Source organism: Rutilus rutilus (assembly GCF_951802725.1).
Source record: "Rutilus rutilus genome assembly, chromosome: 10".
NCBI classification, from domain to species: domain Eukaryota; kingdom Metazoa; phylum Chordata; class Actinopteri; order Cypriniformes; family Leuciscidae; genus Rutilus; species Rutilus rutilus.
In genome coordinates, this window is record NC_140215.1 from 2036916 (window position 1) to 2060230 (window position 23315).

A 23315-nucleotide genomic window follows, 5' to 3' on the forward strand; every position below is an offset into this window, starting at 1 on the left:
TCAAGTTTGTATTTATTTATATAGCACATTTAAAAACAGCAAACAGGGCTGACCAAAGTGCTGAACAATACACAAGATACAAAACATAACCACATATTCATGACAAAAACTCACAATGTATTAAAAGCTAAAGAAAAAAAGTAGGTTTTAAGAGAGGATTTAAAAACAGTTAGAGATTGAGCCGCTCTGATGTAAAATGGAAGGCTGTTCCACAGCCTAGGGCCAGCAATCGCAAAGGCTCGGTCTCCTCTATTCTTTAACCGTGATCTGGGGACAGACAAAAGTTTCTGATCACCAGACCTCAGGTTTCGTGTGGGATTATGTGAACAGAGAAGCTCGGACAAATAGCTCGGTGCCAGATTATTTACGGATTTAAAAACAAAGAGAAGAATTTTAAATTCAATTCTAAAATGCACAGGTAACCAATGCAGCGATTTTAAAATAGGTGAAACATGATCAAATTTGCGTTTTCTTTTGAGAAACTTTGCAGCAGCATTCTGTACTAATTGGAGACGAGCAATAGAGTGTTTGGGTATGCCATAGTAGAGGGAGTTGCAATAATCCAACCGCGATGTAATGAGCGCATGGACAGCAATCTCTAAGGTTTTCTCAGAAAGAGAGGATCTGATCTTAGAGAGAAGACGTAACTGGAAAAAACAAGAACTAATCACTGCATTAATTTGTTTTTCAAATTTGAAGTTCTGATCCCAGAAAACACCTAAGTTTTTAATGCAAGATGAAGTTGGAGAGAGGTGATCCAGATCAATGTTACTGCTATTAAAGTTGTCATGGGGGCCAAAGACTATAACCTCGGTTTTGGATTCATTCAGAAATAAGAAATTTTGAGAAAACCACATTTTTACTTCTTCTAGGCATGCAAAAAGAGATTTCAGAGCAGTATCTTTGTTGCGTTTCAGAGGCAAATAAATTTGTGTATCATCTGCATAGCAGTGAAATGATACACCATGCTTTCTGAAAATGGAGCCCAGAGGAAGTAAATACAGGGAAAAAAGAATGGGTGCGAGAATAGACCCCTGCGGCACTCCACAGGAGAGTTGAGCAGGCGAGGAAGAAAAATTACCAAGTTTAACAGAGAAACTTCTATTTGTTAGATATGATTTAAACCAACTGAGGACAGTTCCCTGGATGCCCACAGAATATTCTAGTCGGGATAAAAGAGTTTTATGATCAACTGTATCAAAAGCCGAGGTTAAGTCTAACATTATTAGGATGACCGAGTCACCAGCGTCAGTCGCTAACAGTATATCATTAGAGACCCTTAATAAAGCAGACTCGGTGCTGTGCAGAGGCTTAAAACCAGACTGGAAAGTTTCAAGAATTTGATTTGAGCTAAGAAAAGACTGGAGTTGATTAAGAACCGTTTTCTCCAATGCTTTTGCAATAAAAGGTAGTGTCGAGATAGGTCGAAAATTATTAAAATCCCTATCATCAAGTGAAAGTTTCTTGAGAAGAGGTGTAACTGTAGCTTGTTTTAGGCTATCAGGGATAGATTTTTAATTTTTTTTCAATTGTGAATCATTTATTTTCGTCAATGATTTAAAATTTCACTGGCATCTAAAGTTACAACCTTGCCATTTCCATCAAAAAGAACTATGTCGTTCTAAATTTACAAAAAACATTCGGGAAATCGAATTGTGAATAATAATAATAATAATAATAATAAACTATTTATGTTGCACCAGTCGTGGATAGAATGCAGCTCAAAGAACTTTACATAAAAACATAAACATCAAATACATATAAATAGCATAATAAAACGGTACATAAAACACAGAGTAATGACAACACAGTGCATAGAGTACTAGTTAAAAGCTAAAGTAAACCGATACGCTGTAGCTTTATTTAATAAAATAGTAAGCAAACTGGCTTCCTTTATCAGTTGGTCATGTATCAAAATGATTTGCTAACCAAACAATCACACCGCTACACATTTGTTATGAAACATTGACATGTTTTACCTGTTTTGTTGAAGCTCACATGTGATGATGTATTAATGAAATGTGTGTGTGTGTGTGTGTGTGTGTGTGCAGATCCTCTCCATTGAGAAGGCTGAGAGCACCAGCGCTCTGCCCAACCCCGTCATCATTAGCGTACGGTGTAAGCGTGCGTTCCAGCTGATCGAGCTGCTTCATCGTGACGAGCTGGTGGAGAACGTACGAGGACGACTGCGTGATCTGCACTGGGAACAGAATCTGATACGTGGACACGACCAGCGCAAGAAATCCACGGTACTCTTGACGTCTGATGGTTCGGTTTAGAGATGGACGAGTATGAATACTAAAACTTTCTTTTTGTGTGAACCCCAGTTTAGTCTGTTAAAGAGGGCCTATTATGCCCTTTTTCAAAGTCTTGATTGTGTTTTTGAGCTCTAGAACAGGTTTTCCTGCTTGAATGTTGATTATTTTCCTCATTCTCCATTGTTGCAGCTCCTCTCTTCCCAGTCTGTCAGTAACGCTCTGTTTACTTCCTGTCTCTATGAAGCCTCTATTACTTCCTGTCTCTATGAGATGCTCTTGAGTCGTGATGATACTCAGTCATTGACATTTACAGACTGCCCTGTTCCTACTGCAAACCTTTGTACATATTAGAAAAGGTCACTATATATAATTCATCAGTGCATGGAAGACATGATCACTCGTTCATCTCTGCACATGATACCTGCACATTTAGCAAATAAATATGGAGATTGACACTGAATATTTTAAAGGTGAACATTATTACAGGGTTAAATTCTTACACGTCTTAAATTAGATTTTTAAAATTTAAGGCCATAAAAAGTCTTAAGTCTTATTTTTACTTATGAAAGGTCTTACATTTTTTTATGACTTTTTTGTCTTATATTTATATCATATTATGTTGTTATATTAGAATATCACATGAGCAAGAGTGCCGTTTTCTTGTGCACAATTGCAAATGTGATATTTATTTTATACAACAGTTAAATTAACAATTAGATAACATTGTGAGTTACTTTTTAGACACAATATTGTCAATATTGTTTGTTTTCCCTCTATTTCTCCGACGAAAATTTCAAAATGAAACCGAGAGTCTCAATGCAACAGACAGGGATGATTTTAAAAAAAATTTATACTGAAATCAGTGTTTTTAACGATTCAATGAACAATCACTTGCTTTTCCTGAATGAATCAGCCGTTTGAACAAATCGGTTGAATGAATGACTCCCTCAACTCACTTATTAAGACAGTGACTTGCCGCCACCTACTGGTGGTTTTAGTGTCATATTTACAGGAGGGTGAGGGTGTAGCCTGGAAATCCAGACCTAAATCTGAAAGATTAATGGTCTGACATCGACTAATGAAAATCGGCCTGCTCGAGGAGGCATGCATTTGAAAATCTCACTGCACGCAATTGGATAACACTACGACCAATCACAGCAAGCCCCATACGCTTAGCTACCAGCGGAGCTAACTGGTAGATTAGACTCTCGCCGTATCCTGGTATACCGACTGAGATGCTTGATAACTAACTTTGAGCCAAGAATTTTTCTACTCTTAAGTCCATTCTTATCAGTGTTCTTGTGAGTAAATCTCAGAGGCTTGATGAATACGGACCCAGCTCAGGTTATATATTACTCTCATGCCCCGCGTCTCGCATTTTTGATTGCAAAGACGCATTCTGTCTGAGCCAGGCTTAATGATTCAGCGTGTGTTTTCTGTGTTCCAGATCTCCGCCACACCGTATTACACCTTCTGTTACGACACCGTCCAGTCGGACGAAGAAGACAACAGCATCATCATCTCTGATAAAGCTCTGCGTCACACGGTCCTCACTGACGCCCTCGTTTCCACATTCCCCCCCAGTCAGTCAGACTCCAAACACCTGATCAGTGTGAGTACACACACCTTACATGGTGAAGATCAGTTACATCACATGACTGAACCTGTTAAAGGTATGGTTCGGAGTAATTTCAAAATTTCAACCTTTGCACCATGACCTCGAGCCAAACACCCCCCAGAAGCCTTTATTCCCTTGGTGGAACATTATTAAAGTTAGAGCTTATTTAGAGATATCAGCCGGATGGTTTAGTGCAGGCGCTAATGGATCCAAGGCTGTATCTGGTAAATTACCGCAGTAATAATGCCCAGAATGGCACCAAACTTCTACAGTCGTACAAATAGCTTCTGTACTCATAAAACGAGGCATTGGAAAGTTTGTAAGTACATCAGGAGTTTATTTAAATAACACGTGCCTGATGGCTAATGCTACCGCTAACCCGGACGTCGACGTCACTTCAGTGGTTTGAGAAAAGCCTGTAAAAGTCCTTTGCAAAACTCACAAGTGTAAGGGAAAAGCTAGTGAATTTAACACTCCATAGAAATTAGTGTTAACTAGGGGTGACCCCGAATAGTCGAAGATTCGATGCTTCGATAGGAGGAGCCTGATTCGACTACCGATCTCATGGTCGAATCTTCGCAGAGGTGTTTTGAAACGAGGATCATGCCACTTTGGCTATATGAGGGCGCTCAATTTCACATAGAACTAGCTTTTATGTCAATACGTTAATATTCAGCCTATTATGATAATGCTGTATATAAAAATGTGCAAAGAAAGAAGCTTTTAATAAATATTTTTTTAACGTGCGTGAATAAATCCAAACACCCCGTGACAGATTTAAGTTTCACTTTCGATCCGTGACCGACAGAGGAGCGTCTTCGCGGCAAGGATTTAAATCTTTAACAATGTCTGGGATAAGAAAATCTAAAGTGTGGATGTACACCATCAGAAAGGATATTCTCCAAGGCTGGATTTAGCATCAGGAAAACCATTATCGCACTTCTGCCGGCCAACGTTAACACGTTTCACGCATAGACTGGGTTTCACGTTAGAATGTATTTTATCCGCGCGCACAATTTGAAAAGACTCCAACGGACACAGACAGAGTGAAAGACTGGATTTGTTCTCTCGATCAGGTAGGGTACAAGTGATCTCAAAACTTTTCAGCCGGTTCTAATTAGATTTTTGGATGCTGTGGACATTTTTAGCTAAAAAGATCCAGTTTAGCATTTATTGTTGTTTCTGCAGTTAAAAAGACAAAGTTGAAAACTCTGGCTACTATCGTTATTTTAATAATTTCTTTATTTTTATTTTATTTATTAATCTGTCAGGGTTATCTAATCTAACTATTTGTGGCTTGTGTTTTGAATATATGTTCCCCTGCACTTTAGGCATTTTGCACACATTTGCTCCTCATCTTGTGACTTGATTCTAATTTATTTCGTTTTGTATTTTTTATTTATTAGAAAGGTATAGGCCTATTCTGTTCTAATTTAATTTTAGTAAATTAATTGTTTATTTTTTCGGTGCATCGATGTTGTGCTGTAGGCTGGCCTGCTTGCACAGGTAATTTAGCCGATTTAATTTGATTTGCATGCGAAATGCAAATCCTGTCTGCAGTGTGGCCTTTCTGGAGTTATGTTATTTCTTAGTTTTATTGATCCAAAATGTTTTTATACATTTTCTTCTATATCTTTGTGTGATTTTCTGTACATCGCGGCTTTGAAACGTTAAAGCCCCGCCCCCATACACATGATTCGACTATTAGTCGACTATAGGCAAGACATGACGATTCTGATTCGACTATGAAAATCCATAGTCGGGGACAGCCCTAGTGTTAACTAATAATTGTTATAAACTGGCACTACCAACAAAATATTAGAGCATTCCTGGAACTGGGCATCGTTACACTCCATCCTTATGCATCGCTTTCTGCAGGACTTTTACATGCTTTTCCCAAATCACCATGTCCATAATATCACAGAAATTGTGGTTCCTATAAGATTTTGTTTAGGCTCTATACCAAAAATAACTTCTATAGTGGTGGTGAACAGACATGACAACAAATGTGATTTTTTTTTTTTTTTTTTTTTTTTTTTTTTGCGTTCCCATTTCCTTCAATAGCAAAAGAAAAAAAACATGATAGAGTTTCTATAACTTTCTAAGATACATTGTTAGTCAGAAGAGAGAAAGATTTCAAATTTCTCATCTCACACAAACACCGTGAACTAGTTTACTGTAATTTAATGCTAATGTAATATAACACCAAGTATAGTTTTATGAATGTACATTGATTTAAAAATAATATTAATTAAAGGTAACACTTTCAAATAAGGTTCATTAATGTCTTATTCATTAATGTTCATTCATCTTCGTTAACTAACATACATTTGTTACAGTATTTATTCATCTTTGTTAATGTTAGTTAATAAAAATATAGCTGTTCATTGTTGGTTCATGTTAGTTAGTTCACAGTGCATTAACTAATGTTAACAAATACAACCTTTGATTTTAATAACATGTTGAAATGAATATTAACTAAGATGAATAAATCCTGTAGAAGTGTTGTTCATTCTTAGTTCATGTTATCTAAGCTAGTTAACTAATATTAACTAATGAACCAAGTGTTACCAAATTAAAATATGAAAACTCTTGGTTAGATTTACGATGTTAATAACAGTGGAAACGCATCATCACAGTCTGTGAGAAGAGTATGTGGTTTTAAAAATACGCAGATGCTTCTCATGCAAATAATTTCCTGTTGAATGTCGGTGTGAAATGTGAGCGTGTGTTTGTCTCCATCAGAACACAGAGCAGGTCAGAGAGCGCTTATGGGACGATCACTTCACGGAGTTTGGTCGTGGCGTTCACATGTTTCGCACAGATAAGATCCGCACGCTGGTGACGCTGGGGATCCCGGAGTCTCTGCGCGGCGAACTCTGGCTCCATTTCTCAGGTGAGAGAGGAGAGAGAGAGAGGTTGATCGGGTTAGACCGAGTCACACAACACCATGGAAGTGACTTTCTTCTGTTCTGGTTTTAGTCACTCTATATTTGTGCGCCTCAAGCGTCTGTGCAGCGTCTCACTTCCCTCATATATATATATATAGCATGAAATATAAATAGCATGGAAAATGCACGTAACTCATTAATATTCCTCTGAATATTTGTTTTGTAAACCTATGCATCAAAATTCACTGTTTATTCATTCTTATTTTAATCCACTGTTTTTATCCAGGATTCATACAGTCTTCAAAAACCTGAATATGTGAAAGCCTGGAAAAGCTATGGAAATTAATCAAATCTTAATACACCATGGGCATTTTTGTTACAAACCTGAATTTTATTTTTATTTTTTTTCCAGTCATGCTCTCAATTGGGTAGAAATTGTGATAAAAAAAATATTTGTATCTTTAAAGGAGAACTCCGGTCAATTTTAACATTGAGCTCATTTTTTTGTACATTTGGAGTGCTGTCAGTACAGAGAACAACGACAAAAATCGGTGTTGCCTACACCGAGTTATTCTATTTTTAAAATTTGCACCCTGTTGACTTCAATTTGCATCCTGTTTTCGGTTGAAGTCCAAAGTAGTCGATTGCCGAGTTCACGCGCATAGGTTTAGTTACCTATGATCACGCGCGTGAACTCGGCAATCGACTACTTTGGACTTCAACCGAAAACAGGATGTAAACACAGGTATGTGCGCTGGCTTAAATAACATCATTTTTATACATATCTTTCACATCTACTGCAGTCAGATTCACTCGTGTTCACTCTGAAGGAATCACTCACATTTTCTGTGCACTTGCAATGACACATCAAGGATGTTAAGAGGCTAAAAGCAGGTTTAAAACTTATTGAAGTCAACAGGGTGCAAATTTTAAAAAGAGGATAACACGGTGTAGGCAACACCGATTTTTGTCGTTGTTCTCTGTACTGACAGCACTCCAAATGTACAAAAAAATGAGCTCAATGTTAAAATTGACCGGAGTTCTCCTTTAATCTTTATTCAGTAAATCACGACTGACCAGAAAAGTAATTTAATTGCAATGTTTAAAAAGAGTGGGAAGAACATTCAGGTCTTAAAACTGAAATTCTGAAATAGATTCAAATTGTACAAACTTCTCTTCTTATGGCCATGAAACTTTAAAATTTCCGTTCCTATTTCAATTGAATTATAATTGAATCTGATAATTATTAGCACACAAATGATTCAATTCTATGTTGATTCAGTTCTGTTCAATAATAGTGCAAAGTTCATCAAATGATGATAAAAGTTGTCTTTAGTGCTCTGTTTGTATTTGTCTATGATTTGAATTACAACCTCATCTTTGTTTTACTTTTCGTTTTACATTTGCTTTGATTTGGCACTTTATTGTGTGTGTGTGTGTAACGCCCCGCCCACAGACGCGAGTTCCTCGCTGGCCGCTCATCCAAACTACTACGCTAATCTGCTGGAGAAATGCCGGGGCGAAACGAGCATCGCTACCGAGGAAATAGAGCGAGATCTTCACCGCTCGCTCCCGGAGCATCCGGCGTTTCAGAACGACACGGGGATCTCTGCCCTGCGCCGGGTCCTCACCGCCTACGCCTACCGAAACCCCACCATCGGATACTGTCAGGTGAGTTCAGCGGATCACTGAGATTAGGCCAGTTTGAGAGAAACCTGCCTACCTGAAATCAGTGTCGGTGGAAACTCATATGTAATCAGATTACTTTTTCAAGTAACTAGTAAAGTAATGCATTACATGAATCCAAGTTATTTCACTTTTGGTGTGAAAGGATCTTTACATTTGGCCAAAATTTTACTTTTTTTGTTATAAAAAAACAAGCCCAGCCCAGGTGGGAAAAAAGTAACGCAAAAGTAACGTGACGCATTACTATTCTACAAAAGTAACTAAGTAACGCAATTAGTTACTTTTTAAGGAAGTAACGCAATATTGTGATGCATTACTTTTCAAAAGTATGAGTTCGATCAGTAGATCAGTGATATCTGGCCAGTTTGAGAGAAACCTGCCCACTTGAAATCAGTGTTGGGGTGTTACTCATTACAAGTAACTGGAGTTATGTAATCAGATTACTTTTTCAAGTAACTAGTAAAGTACATGAATTAAGTGAATCTTTACATTTGCAAAGACCCTTACATTTAAGGGTCTTTACATTTGCACAAAAATATACCTTTTTTTGTTATAAAAAAACAAGCTCTGCCCAGGTGGGAAAAAAGTAACGCAATATTGTAATGGATTACTTTTTTCAAAGTATGAGTTCGGTCAGTAGATCACTGATATTTGGCCAGTTTGAGAGAAACCGGCCCACTTGAAATCAGTGTTACACCGTGTCCTAACCAGACGCGATGCGATAAGATTCCAGCGACAAATAATGTGTCTGTCCACACTAGTCAAAAATCAATCAAAACCCACAGCCAATCAGAACAGCGTGTGGGTGGAGTCTCGCAGCTAAGTAGCTACATAACCAAATTCACAGATATTACACCATTTAAACATTATTAAAAATACTAGGGCTGTTTTCGACTAAGGATTTTCATAGTCGAATCTGATTCGTTAGATTTTGCCGTAGTCGACTGATAGTCGAACCTTTTTTTTTCTTTTTTTTTTTAGATAGCAGCTAGATTTTTTCCATTTCAAACAAAAGAGCTAAAAAACACATATATATCACACATATATCATAACATTTCATAAACATGAGGAGCAATATGAGAGAGAAATTTGGTGATGGTTGTTTAGGTACATTAAACCACGTAAAGCTTTTTCACGCCCATGAGAACCGCGTGGAGTCAACTCACAGCCGCTCCGCTGCCCTGCTGAAAATGTGAAGCAGAAACGCTTAATATCAGAGAACGTCCATAATAATTGGATTCTGGGTTCGATTTTTTGACCATTTTCAGTGGTTATGAGGAGCAATATGAGAGGGAAATTTGGTAATCGTTGTTTAGGTACATTAAACCACGTAAAGCTTTTTAACGCACATGAGAACCGTGTGATGTCAACTCACAGCCGCTCCGCAGCCCTGCTGAAAATGTGAAGCAGATTTTTGAATACATTTTTATTTATTTACATTAGTAAGCTACAGGACATCGTCTTTCAAAACATGACCTGCGCAAAAGCGAAAAAATAAAATAAAAATGGTACCCAGCCCTTCTGAAAATGCGAATGCGTCTCTGTCCCCAGCACATTTCAAACCAAACTGACGCCCATGTATTCGACTATGAGGTTCATAGTCGATCAGACCTCTCCGAATCGAATCGTCGAATCCTCGACTATTAGAAGTCAGCCCTAAAAAATACATAGGCTACTGAGTTACTAAAACAATCTTTGTCAAAGAATACACTTGTTTGTTCACAGTTTGAACGTTCTTGTTTCCATTTGTTTAATTTCAAGATCTGAGGTGATTTATCCACTGTTGCTTTTACAGCTACAAAGCTGGAGCACTAAATGATATTCAAAGTCACATTACACGCTTTTAACATTAATTAAAGCACATAAACAGTACCTGAGATTATCATCGCCACACTTTGTGTTTGTTGTTCCAGCGCGACGACGCAGAAAAATAGAAACCATTTCTAAAATATAATTGTCGCGGCTGGTTAGGACAAACACTCTGATTAACATGGAAAATATACCTTTTATCGCATGTCACAAGTTACTTGAGCAACTTGAGTTACATAACCAGATTACTTTCAAGTAACTAGTAAAGTAACTCATTACGTGAATCCAAGTTATTTCACTTTTGGTGTGAAAGGGTCTTTACATTTGCCCAAAAATATACCTTTTTTGTTATAAAAAAACAAGCTTTGTTATAAAGAAACGTAACGCATTACTATTCTACAAAAGTAACTAAGTAACGCAGTTAGTTACTTTTTAAGGGAGTAACGCAATATTGTAATGCATTACTTTTCAAAGTATGAGTTCACCATCGGATACTGTCAGGTGAGTTCGATCATAGATCAGTGATATTTGGCCAGTTTGAGAGAAACCTGCCCACTTGAAATGCTCTGTAATGGATGTTACATAAACCTTGTGTGTTAAAGGCCCACTGAAGTGTCTTGGAACGATCAGCTGTGTTTGATGTGTTGACGTAATTTCCACTGAAACAGGAAACAAAGGCGGGACATATTGAATGGCTCCTCCCCCTTTTCAAATAGCCAATAGCGTTTAGTTTACCTCACAGACTGCGAGTCGTACTTGACGGCACCATGGAAGCGAATCCGAGCGCTGATGATACGTTGGATTCAATAGTAAAAGTTTGTATAAATTCTAGCTATTTGATTCTTAATCAACGTACTGTTGGAAAGTGAGTGTTTGAGCAACCGAACACACATCTCCAACACATATTGCTCTGTGACGTGTCAACGGTCGCTTTGGCCAGGTGGTGTTTATAGCAGAGGGGGCGGAGCTTTAGATTCTAGAGAGCATTTGATTGGACAGAAGATATGATGAGACACGTGATGTCAAAAATCCCAGATCCATTTTAGCGGAAGTGAGAGACTGTAAGTTTTGAATGCTTATATCTCCTATATGAGAATTTTGTCATTGTTTTGGAGCACACTAGCTTATACATAACCTTAAGGCTAACATAATCATACTAAAAGCTAAAAAAAACTTACATTTTGATTTCAGAGGGCCTTTAACTATGCTTTGTTCTGCGTGGTTTGTGTATGAATGTAAGGACTGATGTTTGTCTTCTCTGTAGTCCATGAACATCTTGGCATCTGTGATGCTGTTGTACACCAAAGAAGAAGAAGCTTTCTGGCTGCTGGTGACGGTGTGTGAGCGGATGCTGCCCGACTACTTCAACCGCAGAGTCATCGGTGTGTGTGTGTGTGTGTGTGTGTGTGTGTGTGTGTGTGTGATTTAATATAACTCTGTTTTACTTCTAAATGCCTTTGCTGCTTTGCTCTCCCTCAGTTTTTTTACAGATTTAACAGATTCAGATTAGTCAAGTCAGTCTCACAAAAACTTGTCCAGATCAATTTCAGTAAACAGGGGTTTTATAGTTAACTAAAACTAAATAAAACAAACAATTTTTTTACTTAAAATAAATTAAAATTAACTTACATAAAAATGTAACTTGAAATACAATTTACTGAAATAAAATATTACAAATTTAGATTTATTTTATTTCAGCTAGTTGCCAAATAAACATTTATCATTTACATTTAGTTGATGTAATAAAAATATAAAGACCTATAACTAAAAAAAGACTAAAAAAGATTCAGAAACAGGGTTTTTATAGTTAACTAAAACAAAAAACAAAACAAAAAATGTATGACTTGAAATAAAATAAAATAAACTTTAAATAAAATAAAATATTATTAGAAAAAAAAAAAAAAAAAATTCAGCTAGTTGCCAAATAAACATTTCTCATTTTCATTTAGTTGATGTACTAAAAATACTACAATAAAATGAATAAACACTATAAAGACCTATTACTAAAAAAGACAAACATTTAAAACTAAAACCAAATAGTAAAAACACTACAATATTACTAAAATGTTAACTTACAATGGAAAAAATTACATTCAAACTATTTATTTATTGAGTATAATAGTGTCTCAATGATACTAATAATAGTGTCTCAATGATACTAATAATACTGTTCAGAAATCAAAAGGGAAAAAAGTGATATTTTGCATTTGCTAAGAAGTGCGTCTCCACAAGAGGACTTCAAATAAGACAAAAACTTGGAAAACATACAAGAGGAAGCCTGGAAAAGTTATGGAAATTAATCAAATCCTAAAACATCATATAACGAATATGCATTTTTTCCCCAGTCTCGTCAAGCTATTTTTTTTAAATCCTTCTCCTTAATCTTTATTCAGTGAATGAGAACCAGACCAGAAAAGTTGTAGTTTTAACAAAACTGTGAAGAACATTCAGGTCTGAAACTAGGAGTTTGTGCTGGTTTGTCTCTTCACGAGCCTCTATGACAATGTCACTTCCTGTTCCTCTCTCTCAGGAGCTCAGGTGGATCAGTCAGTGTTTGAGGAGCTGGTTCGTGAGCGTCTCCCAGATCTGTCGGTCCTGGTCCCGGACCTCTCTCCGCTGGCCTCGGCGTCGCTCACGTGGTTCCTGACGCTGTTCGTGAGTGTGTTGCCGTTCCGCAGCGCGCTGTGTGTCCTCGACTGCTTCTTCTACAACGGCATCAGGTCCATCTTCCAGATCGGCCTGGCGGTGCTGGACGCCAATGCAGTCGAGTTGAGCTCGTGCACTGATGATGGACACGCGCTGATGATACTGACCAGGTGATTCACTGACAGATCAAAGATAATGTTCACTGTGCTTATATTGATTATTGATTGTCAGAGGAAGCATTTTAATTAATCAATCAATCATTGTATTCAAGCAGATTCTAATGTTTTAAGTAAAATACAGTAAAATCTAGTGCAAATAATCAAGGCATGTTTGCACAATGTTTTTCACCAAATGAACTCGAGGAAGAATCATTGTTTAATCTTTTTTTTTTTTTTTTTTTAATGCAATATTTCATATATCTACCAATATTTAATGTTTACCGGTAACCATATTTTTCCATTTCAATCAATCATTCAGCATTTCATATTTATCCACCAATATTTATTTTTTAATCATTTTCATTAATATGCACCAATATTTTATATTTATTCACGTTTTCATTAATCATTTGAAATTAATCATTAAATATTTCATGGTTAATCATTTTTATATGCACCAATATTTCCTAATTAAGAATTTTTCATTCATCATTTCATTAAATATTTCATATATTTTCATTTATATGCACAGATATTTCATATTTAATCATTTATTTTCTTAGTCATTTCAATTAATGATTAAATATTTCATATTTTTTTTAAATTCATTTATATGCACCAATATTTCATATTTAATAATTTTTATTAGTCATTTCAGTTATTTATGAAACATTTCATATTTAATCATTTTTCATGAATTAATACTTCATATTTAATCATTTTCATATATAAACATTTCATATTTAATCGTTTTTCATTAATAATTTCAATTAACCATTTCATTTTTAACCATTTTAATTTATATGCACCAATACAACTATACATAATCATAAACAGCAATGCTTACCAACATATATTTACTAAACATTGTAATAAATGAAAAATGACTCATGAACTTTTTTTTATGATAATGTGAACAAATCATTTAACCAGTTATGAATCAAGCGGACATTTTGAAATAATTGACACAAATGAATCAAGCTTAACAACTTTGTTCTACTGAAGTTGAAATGAGTGATTAAACGATCTGTGTGAAGGCTCATATTCACGAGACGAGGAGGAATCAGGACTGTCTGATGGCATTATTAATTATCCAGCTTTCAGATAAATAAAAACATTAAAGTCATTGTGAGATTTACAATGTAGCTTCCCTACATCTGTTGTTTATTCTACTGGCATTTCGTCTCTTTCTGGTGACGTGACTGTGTGTGTGTGTGTGTGTGTTAGTTTCCTCGAGCAGGTCAGACACGAGGAGTCGTCATCACATGTTTGTCCTGAAGACACAGGAACTTCTCAGCATCTACACATCACCACTCTCATCACTGATGCCTATGAGGTGTGTGTGTGTGTGTCTGCCGAACCGCATCACTACGCACACACACTTACACACACCTGAAAACCTGAAATGAAAAACACTGTAGTTTGTATTATTTCTATTTAACAGCAAGAATGATCTGTTTTCTTTTTAAAATTCATATTCTTTAATCCTCACAGGCAGGGACACAAAGCAAAACAATTATTTCTATAGCACTTTATACAATACAGATCATTTCAAAGCAGCTTCACAGTAATAAACAGAAATATAACAGAATCAATGATGCCAACTTCATCAAATATGAGACGTAATTCAGCTGTAAAGACGCTCAAATACAATAGCGTCATTATTGAGATCAGTTCAGCTGAAGTTTCTTACCTGATAGTGTCAGTGAAGTCAAATCAGTAATATTGCTGAATATCAATTATAATATGATTTTTACCAAGAGAAGATTAACCCAGGAGGTTTGGAGGTTTTATTATATTTTTTACATTTATATAAATAAATAAAAAATATATGTATTTTTAATAAGTTTATGAAAAAAAACATGGATAAACATGTAAATAGTGGAGCTCTGCAGCCATCTACTGGTTAAAGTGATCATTTATTCATTTATATCATTTTCCAAAAGATGGGCAAAAATCATGTCAACCATGTCAAATTAATGTAAAAATGTTCCATGTTATCCTCATGAATGAAAGCTAGAAATGTGGGTCTTTTATAAAGTGAATTTTACATTTAAAGCTGTATTTGTATAAAATAAAAACTTTTTACATTTATTTATATAAATTTAAAAATATATAATAAATCCTCCAAAAACTACATAAATGTGGAGTAAAAACATTAATAAACTGAGTAAAATTACATGTTTAAAAAATATATATATTTTGTTGCCTGAGTGACTTCCACACTAACATAAAAACAGATATCATTCCAATAAATGTTTTTATTTGCAGATCTAGAAAGTGTTTGTACAACTGTACAAAGTCTCATGCAATGGGTTAACGTCTCAAGGGTTAAAATTAGTAAGCGAGCGTTTTAACTTGGCTCATCACTCAAAATATAATTTTTGTTGGATTAATAGTTTTTAGTGTGTATTGTTGCTGTTTGAGCATGAAAAAGTCCCTCCAGCGAGAGTTCTTCTCTATATCAGTGTCAGTGTTTCTGAACTCCTGAAACGCCTCCATTGTAGTCTTGAGTTTCTGCCGGGAACGAACACGTCACAATATTCCTCATTTAAATAATGAATATGCAGAATAAAGGGGCGGGGCCTGGTTGAGTTAGTTAGTAGTGTGTTAAACTGGTGGTTATGGTAAGGGGCGGGACATTTCCCAAACACACTCGAAGCGCTTGACCAATCACAACACACTGCTCCAGCCGACCAATCAGAGCACAGTGTGCTTTTCAGAAGGAGGGGCTTCATAGAGATAGGAAGTAAACAGAGCGTTACTGACAGACTGGGAAGAGAGGAGCTGCAACAATGGAGAATATGAGGAAAATAATCAACATTCAAGCTGGAAAACCTGTTCTAAAACAACATCAAGAATTTTAAAAAGGCCGTAATAAGTCATTTTTACTGTTAGGAACATTCCAGCTGCTGAAGTGATGAAACCGATCAGCTCTAGATCCTCTGATGTCATCATCTGCTCATTCTGTCAGTGAAAGCTCACTAATTCTTCATCTTCCTCTTTGTTTCTTGCTAGAAATTTGGGAGTGTGACCGTGAAGCATCTGGAGATGCTGAGGTGCCGCCACCGTGTCCAGGTCCTGCAGGCTCACGAAGACACCACCAAAGACAACGCAGTGAGACTTCCACTCGCCTCGAGTCTCTCAGATGCTTCTGCGTGTGTTTTTACTGCGGTTGAACTTTTGTGGTGTGTTTTCAGTTGCGATTGGTCACCCCAGACGTGTCACTGTCACAGGAGAACCTGTCTGAGCTCTACGACCTCTTCAAGGTGTGTGTGTGTGATCACATTTATTGAGTCTGAGTAGAATAAAAGATGTTTTCATCTTTACTAGTCTCTCAAAACTTACATTACTTCAAACTTTCTGGTTGTGTATACAGTAGTGGCCAAATGTGACGTCCGGAGGGGATATTTGTTTTTACTGACACTACAAGTTCATTAAACCATCAAATTATATATATATTAAAAAAATATATTATTTATTATTATTATTTAAATTTTTTCATAATTTGATGTTTTATATTAAATATGAGGAAAGAACAAAACACTAAACTTGGTTAAGGTATTTATCTAGCAAAATAGTCAAACTACAGGTACAGGTTTCATTTTACTATGCAAAGAAATGCATAGAAAACAAAAAGCCGACTGGAAAAATCATACATTGACTACAACATAATCTGTTATTAATATTTTTTTGATTTTCTTGTACATAATTTCTTTGAATGACCGTCTGGATAAAAATTATGCCGGCACAATTTGTCATGATTCATTGCGTTATTATCACTAATAAAACAATCGACTCCAAACACAACTACACAAAATCACTACAAAATCTTTAACACATTTCTAATAATCTTTAAATAAAGGGTTCAGCACTTCTGGCCACTACTGTACTACATTTTACTCCTGCAAACATGGTGAATGTGTTTCTTAGGAGTGATAAAAAAAGAAATCCAGAATCCCATCTGTCAAAACCTTTATCTTTAATATGTCGACAAAATCAAGCAATTTTGAATCTGATTTTTTACAATGTTCAGATTTATGTTCTGGAAATCTATGCAAATTAATGCATATTTAATTAGAAAATTCCTCATTTGCATATTTAAACAATATATATTAGTATATCTGATATATTTAACAATATATCTTAGTATATATTATTTATTTATTATTTATTATACATTTATTTAAACAAAATATATATTAGTATATATAAATTAGATATCTATTAGTTAAAATTTGACCCTATTCACATGCAGCATCTCGCCATGGTTGATAAATGCTGATGATCTGTGTGTTTCAGACAGAGCATTTCATCAGTCTGTACTGGGGTGACGGCGTGTGCAGCTCCTCTGGTGTCTCTCCTGCGCTGGGCGTCTGTGGCGAACGCTACTTCGTGGACCGAGCTCAGTTTAAGAGCCTGTTCGAGCTGCTGACGCCCTGGATCTGCGGCACACACACCGATACTGTCGCCCAGCGCACCTTCACACTGCTGGACCAGGACAGAGACAACCTCATAAACTTCTCTCAGTTCGTTCAGATGCTGGGTAGGACTGTGTGTGTGTGTGTGTGTGTGTGTGTGTGTGTGTGTGTGTGTGTGGCTTATTCACGAAATATATACGTGACCCTGGACCACAAAACATGGGTCAATGTTGTGAAATTGAGATTTATACATCATCTGGAAGTTGAACAAATAAGCTTCCCATTGATGTATGGTTTGTTAGGATAGGACAATATCTGGTCGAGATACAACTATATGAAAATCTGGAATCTGAGGGTGCAAAAAAATCAAAACATTGAGAAAATCTCCTTTAAAGTTGTGCATTTATGTTCACGATTGTGCTGCATTCACTCACAAAAATAAATGTTTTATATATTTACGGTAGGAAATTTACTAAATATCTTCATGGAACATGATCTTTACTTAATATCCTAATGATTTTTGGCATAAAAGAAAAATGGATAATTTTGACCCATACAATGTAGTTGTTGGCTATTGCCACAGATAAACCCGTGCGACTCGAGACTGGTGACGTGATCCAGGGTCACACATGTGTGTTCTGTCCTCATTGACCCGTGACTCTTTCTCTGCAGATGTTCTGTACTGTGAGGAGCTGAATGAGAAGATCAGGCTCCTGTATCGACTGCACATCCCACCAGGTTCATCACCTCTGACTGCTTCAGGCCGACTCTGACACTGGATTAATGCACACTGCAAAAAATAGTTATCCTAATTATTATTTTAGTCTTGTTTTCCAGGAGAAATTAATCAACTTGAGGGGCAAACAGACTTTTTATGCCCTTTTTCAGTCTTAGTTTAGTATCTTCTAGAACAGGTTTTCCTGCTTGAATGTTGATTATTTTCCTCATATTCTCCATTGTTGCGGCTCCTCTCTTCCCAGTCTGTCAGTAACACTCTGTTTACTTCCTGTCTCTATGAAGCCCCTCCTTCTGAAAAGCACACTGTGCTCTGATTGGTCGGCTGGAGCAGTGTGTTGTGATTGGTCGAGCGCCTTGAGTGTGTTTGGGAAATGTCCCGCCTCTAATTACCATAACCGCCAGTTTAACACACTAGTAACTAACTCAACCAGGCCCCGCCCCTTTATTCTGCGTATGAATTATTATAATAAGGAATATTGTGACGTGTTCGTTCCCGGAAGAAACTCAAGACTACAATGGAGGCGTTAAAGGGAGTTTGTAGAGACTTTGTCTCTCTTTCTTTGAGCTTTTTCATGCTCAAACAGCAACAATACACACTAAAGACAGAAGAACATGGAAAAAAGCATAATAGGGCATTTTTAATATATTATATTAAGTCTCATTTTCTTAAAAATGTATCAAAATGAAGCAAGTTTCTTTGCTTAAATCAAGAAAAAATATCTTCTAATGGGGTCAGAAAAATATAATTTCTGCCCTCATATTGTTCTTGTTTTAATCAAAAACTAATTGTTTTCAGAAAACAAGACTTAATATATTAAGCAATTTTGCTTCTCACGTAAATGTATTTTGATTTAAGAATGTTTAGATATTTGCACTGGAAAACAAGACATCATTTTTTGCAGTGCATTAATGTCAAATCAAGTCGCCTTTATTTCTACAGCGCTTTATACAATAGAGTCATTAGTCAAGTTCAAGTTTAGCTCTCATCTGATAATAGTTCAGAATATGAATTGTCTTTTGAACCCCACAGTGTCCCGTCTTGAACTGATAGCAGCTAACTCTCATTAGCATGATTAGCAGTGGACATGGAGAGCTCATGATTGTGATGTTTCCTCCACAGCGTTGAGTGAGAACGCAGAGGACTCGTCTCCTGTGAGTCCAGTCCTGTCCAGCGCCAGACCTCTCTATGTGAACCTGCCCAATGGTGGGTCTCTCGACAGTGTGTGCGTCGTGTTTTCAGCTCACTGCTCCAGTGATGATGTTTGATCATGTGTTTGTAGGAGAGAGTAAGAGTTATGAAGAGCAACTGCGGCAGATGCTGGAGGACTTGAGCAAAGGCAAAGACAAGGATGAGGAGAAGCCTCTTCCTCACATGAACCAGGTGAACCTTCATCTTAGGTTTATGGACTTATATTAATTTGTTAATGCATGTACAGTACTGTGCAAAAGTCTTAGGCATGTTAATATGCCTCCCCAAGGCAAGGAAGGTTTCTTCAAGCGTCTCGGAGACGTTCCCGCAGTTCTTCTGGATTTAGTCTGTCTCAGTTTTCTCTGTTTCTTCATGTAATCACAGACGGACTCGATGATGGTGAGATCAGATCATACCGGCTGTTGTCAGACTGTATTGGGGGGGTGTATTAAGATTAGATTAGATTAGATTAGATTCAACTTTATTGTCATTACACAAGTACAGGTACAAGGCAACGAAATGCAGTTTAGGTCTAACCAGAAGTGCAATAGCAGCAAGTGCAGGATATACAGTGGTTCATAAGTGCAGAACATGGATATGTACTGAATAAATATAGAGTTGAATACTATTATAAACAAAAATTTACAGATAGATTGTCCTATGAATATAATATACAGATAACTCTTACTGTGAACAGAATTTACAGCTAGATATGTACTGAATATAATAATATACAGATGGCTATTACTATAAACAGAATGTTTACAGATAGATATGTACTGAATATAATATACAGATGGCTGTTACTATAAACATAATTTTACAGATAGATATGTACTATGAATATATATACAGATGGCTGTTACTATAAACAGAATGTGAGCATAATATACAGATGGATATTACTATAAACAGAATTTTACAAATAGATATATGTATAAGTTAGGCTAATGAGCAGTATAACAATGGATTTAAAGTAGTGCAAATAAAGTTTGGACAGAAGCTATCCGAGTGAGTGCAGTGGAAAGTAATTGCATATTACAGTTAAGGTACGATATTGCAATGTATATATAACAGTCGGTACTGTAAATAAACAGTCGGCAGTGCAAATGAGCATATTCCAGTCAAGGTAGTAGTGCAAGATGCATATGTAAACAGTTGTTACTGTAATAACAGTCAGCAGTGCAAATTAACATTATAGTATTGCAAATAACAAAATGGAGGCAGGTGTGAGGAGGGAGAGGAGAGTCAATCAGTATATAAGGGGAGTGGGATCAATGAGGGTTAGAGTTTAATAAAGAGACAGCTCTGGGGAAAAAACTGTTCTTTAGTCTGCTGGTCCTGGTCCGGAGGCACCTGAAACGCCTGCCGGAGGGCAGGAGAGAAAACAGTCTGTGGGCTGGGTGAGAGGAGTCCTTAAGGATGCTGCGAGCTCGATGCAGACAGCGTTTCCTCTGGATGTGCTCGATGGCAGGTAGTGGAGTCCCAGTGATGCGCTGGGCGGTTTTCACCACCCGCTGCAGTGCCTTGCGCTCTGCAACAGAACAGCTCCCATACCACACTGTAGCACAGTTGGTCAGGATGCTTTCTATTGCACAGCGATAGAAGTTCACCAGGATAGTGGAGGAAAGCTGATTCTTCCTCAGTGTCCTCAGGAAGAAGAGGCGCTGGTGAGCCTTCTTGACCAGGCTGGAGGTGTTGGTTGTCCAGGTCATGTCCGCCGAGATGTGGGTCCCCAGGAACTTGAAACTGGAGACACGCTCAACAGCCATTCCATTGATGTGGATGGTGTCGTGTGTGCCTCTTGACACTTTCCTGAAGTCCACGATGAGCTCCTTCGTTTTGGTGGTGTTGAGGAGCTGGTTATTTTCGGTGCACCATGTGGCCAGGTGCTTGATCTCCTCCCTATAGGCAGTCTCATCGTTGTTGCTGATGAGACCAATCACCGTAGTGTCGTCCGCAAACTTGACGATGGAATTAGATCCGTACACAGGCTTGCAGTCGGAGGTGAAGAGGGAGTAGAGGAACGGGCTTAGCACACAGCCCTGTGGTACACCAGTGTTGAGTGTGATGGATGTGGAGCAGTTGGAGCCTGATCGAACATTCTGGGGTCTGTTGGTCAAGAAGTCCAAAATCCAGTTGCACATGGAGGTGTTGAAGCCCAGGTCTCCAAGTTTGGCTATTAACTTAGTTGGGATGACAGTGTTGAATGCTGAGCTGAAGTCAACAAACAGCATGCGTGCATAAGTGTTCTTATTGTCCAGATGTGTGAGCACAGAGTGCAGTGCCATGGAGACTGCATCCTCTGTGCTCCTATTGCTACGGTAGGCAAACTGGTGTGAGTCCAATGTGGATGGTAGAGAGTCTTTTAGGTGTGCCAGGACCAGCCGCTCAAAGCACTTCATTACGATGGGTGTGAGTGCTACAGGGCGGTAGTCATTAAGGCACTTCGGGCTGGAGTGTTTTGGCACTGGCACAATGGAAGTGCATTTAAAGCATGTTGGTACAGTTGCTTGGGCAAGAGACAGGTTGAAAATGTCTGTAAAAACCCCAGCGAGCTGCTCCGCACATGCCCTGAGTACGCGTCCAGGGATGTTGTCTGGTCCAGCAGCCTTGTGCGCGCTGATCCTGCTCAGTGCATTGCAGACATCTGTGGAGGAGAGTGTGATCGGTGGGTGGTCAGCTGAGGATTTGAGCTTGGTGGCAGTTTCTCTGTTGTCTCTTTCAAAGCGAGCATAAAAGTCATTTAGCTCGTTCAGGAAGTTGACATCAGTGGCTGCGGGGGTGGAGTGAGAGGGTTTGTAGTCACTGATGGCCTGAATGCCCTGCCACATGCGCCGAGGGTCAGCGTTGGAAAAGTGTCCCTCTATCTTAAGCTTGTAGCAGTGCTTGGCCTCTTTGATGCCCCTTTTCAGATTTGCTCTGGATGTGCTATAGGCTTGTGCATCTCCTGATCTGAAGGCAGTATTGCGTGTCTTCAATAGGAGTCGCACTTCCCTGTTCATCCATGGCTTCTGATTTGGGTATGTGGTGATCTGCTTCTGGGTTGTGACACTGTCAATGGTGGTATTAATATAATCCAGTACAGAGGAGGTGTAGCAGTCAATGTCCGTGTGAGAGCCACTGGTGGCTTGAGAAGCAAACATACTCCAGTCTGTGTGTAGAAACCTTTCCTGGAGTGAGAAATCTGCCCCCGCAGGCCACACCTTGATGGTCTTCACTGATGGCTTCACGCGATTGATCAGAGGTGCATATTTGGGGGTGAGGAACAAAGAAAGGTGATCTGACTGTCCCAAGTGGGGGAGGGGTGTCGCGACGTAAGCTTCAGCCATGTTTGTGTAAACATGGTCTAAGGTTTTGTTTCCTCTGGTGTGACAGGAAACATGCTGGTGAAATTTCGGTAGCACTGACTTTAAGTTTGAATGATTAAAATCACCCGCAACAATAAACGCAGCTTCCGGGTGAACGGTCTGTTGTTTACTGATGGCTGCGTGAAGTTCTTTCATAGCAAACTTGGCATCAGCATCCGGGGGAATATAGGCTGCAGTTATAATAGTGGAAGTGAACTCCCGCGGTAGATAAAACGGTCTACATTTAACCATGAGAAACTCAAGGTTAGCTGAACAATGTCTCCCAACAATAGCAGAGTTTGTGCACCAAGCTTTGTTAATGTAAATGCACAATCCACCACCTCTGGTCTTACCGGAGCCATGTAATGTTCTATCCGCCCGGAATGTATGGCGTCCCGCTAGCTCAATAGCGTTGTCCGGTATTCCGCTGTTTAACCATGTTTCCGTGAAAATTAGAACATTACAGTTCAAAAGTCTCTTGCTGTATGTGATGTTGAGTCGAATCTCCTCCATTTTGTTCAACAGCGACCGTACATTGGCAAGGAAAATGC

The 23315-nt window shown here is 37.9% G+C and overlaps 1 protein-coding gene across 1 annotated transcript in view; it reads left to right on the plus strand.

Annotated features, from left to right (window-relative positions):
• tbc1d8 (TBC1 domain family member 8) overlaps positions 1-23315 on the plus strand; it is a 44319-nt gene that overhangs the window by 19730 nt on the left and 1274 nt on the right. Inside the window, exons 7-19 of the mRNA XM_084420429.1 lie at positions 2052-2249; positions 3706-3870; positions 6622-6772; positions 8224-8438; positions 11527-11644; positions 12793-13078; positions 14294-14402; positions 16085-16183; positions 16267-16335; positions 17369-17612; positions 18160-18225; positions 19346-19429; positions 19506-19606. Coding sequence (XP_084276555.1) covers positions 2052-2249; positions 3706-3870; positions 6622-6772; positions 8224-8438; positions 11527-11644; positions 12793-13078; positions 14294-14402; positions 16085-16183; positions 16267-16335; positions 17369-17612; positions 18160-18225; positions 19346-19429; positions 19506-19606 — 1905 coding nt within the window. The remainder of the gene's footprint in view (positions 1-2051; positions 2250-3705; positions 3871-6621; positions 6773-8223; positions 8439-11526; positions 11645-12792; positions 13079-14293; positions 14403-16084; positions 16184-16266; positions 16336-17368; positions 17613-18159; positions 18226-19345; positions 19430-19505; positions 19607-23315) is intronic.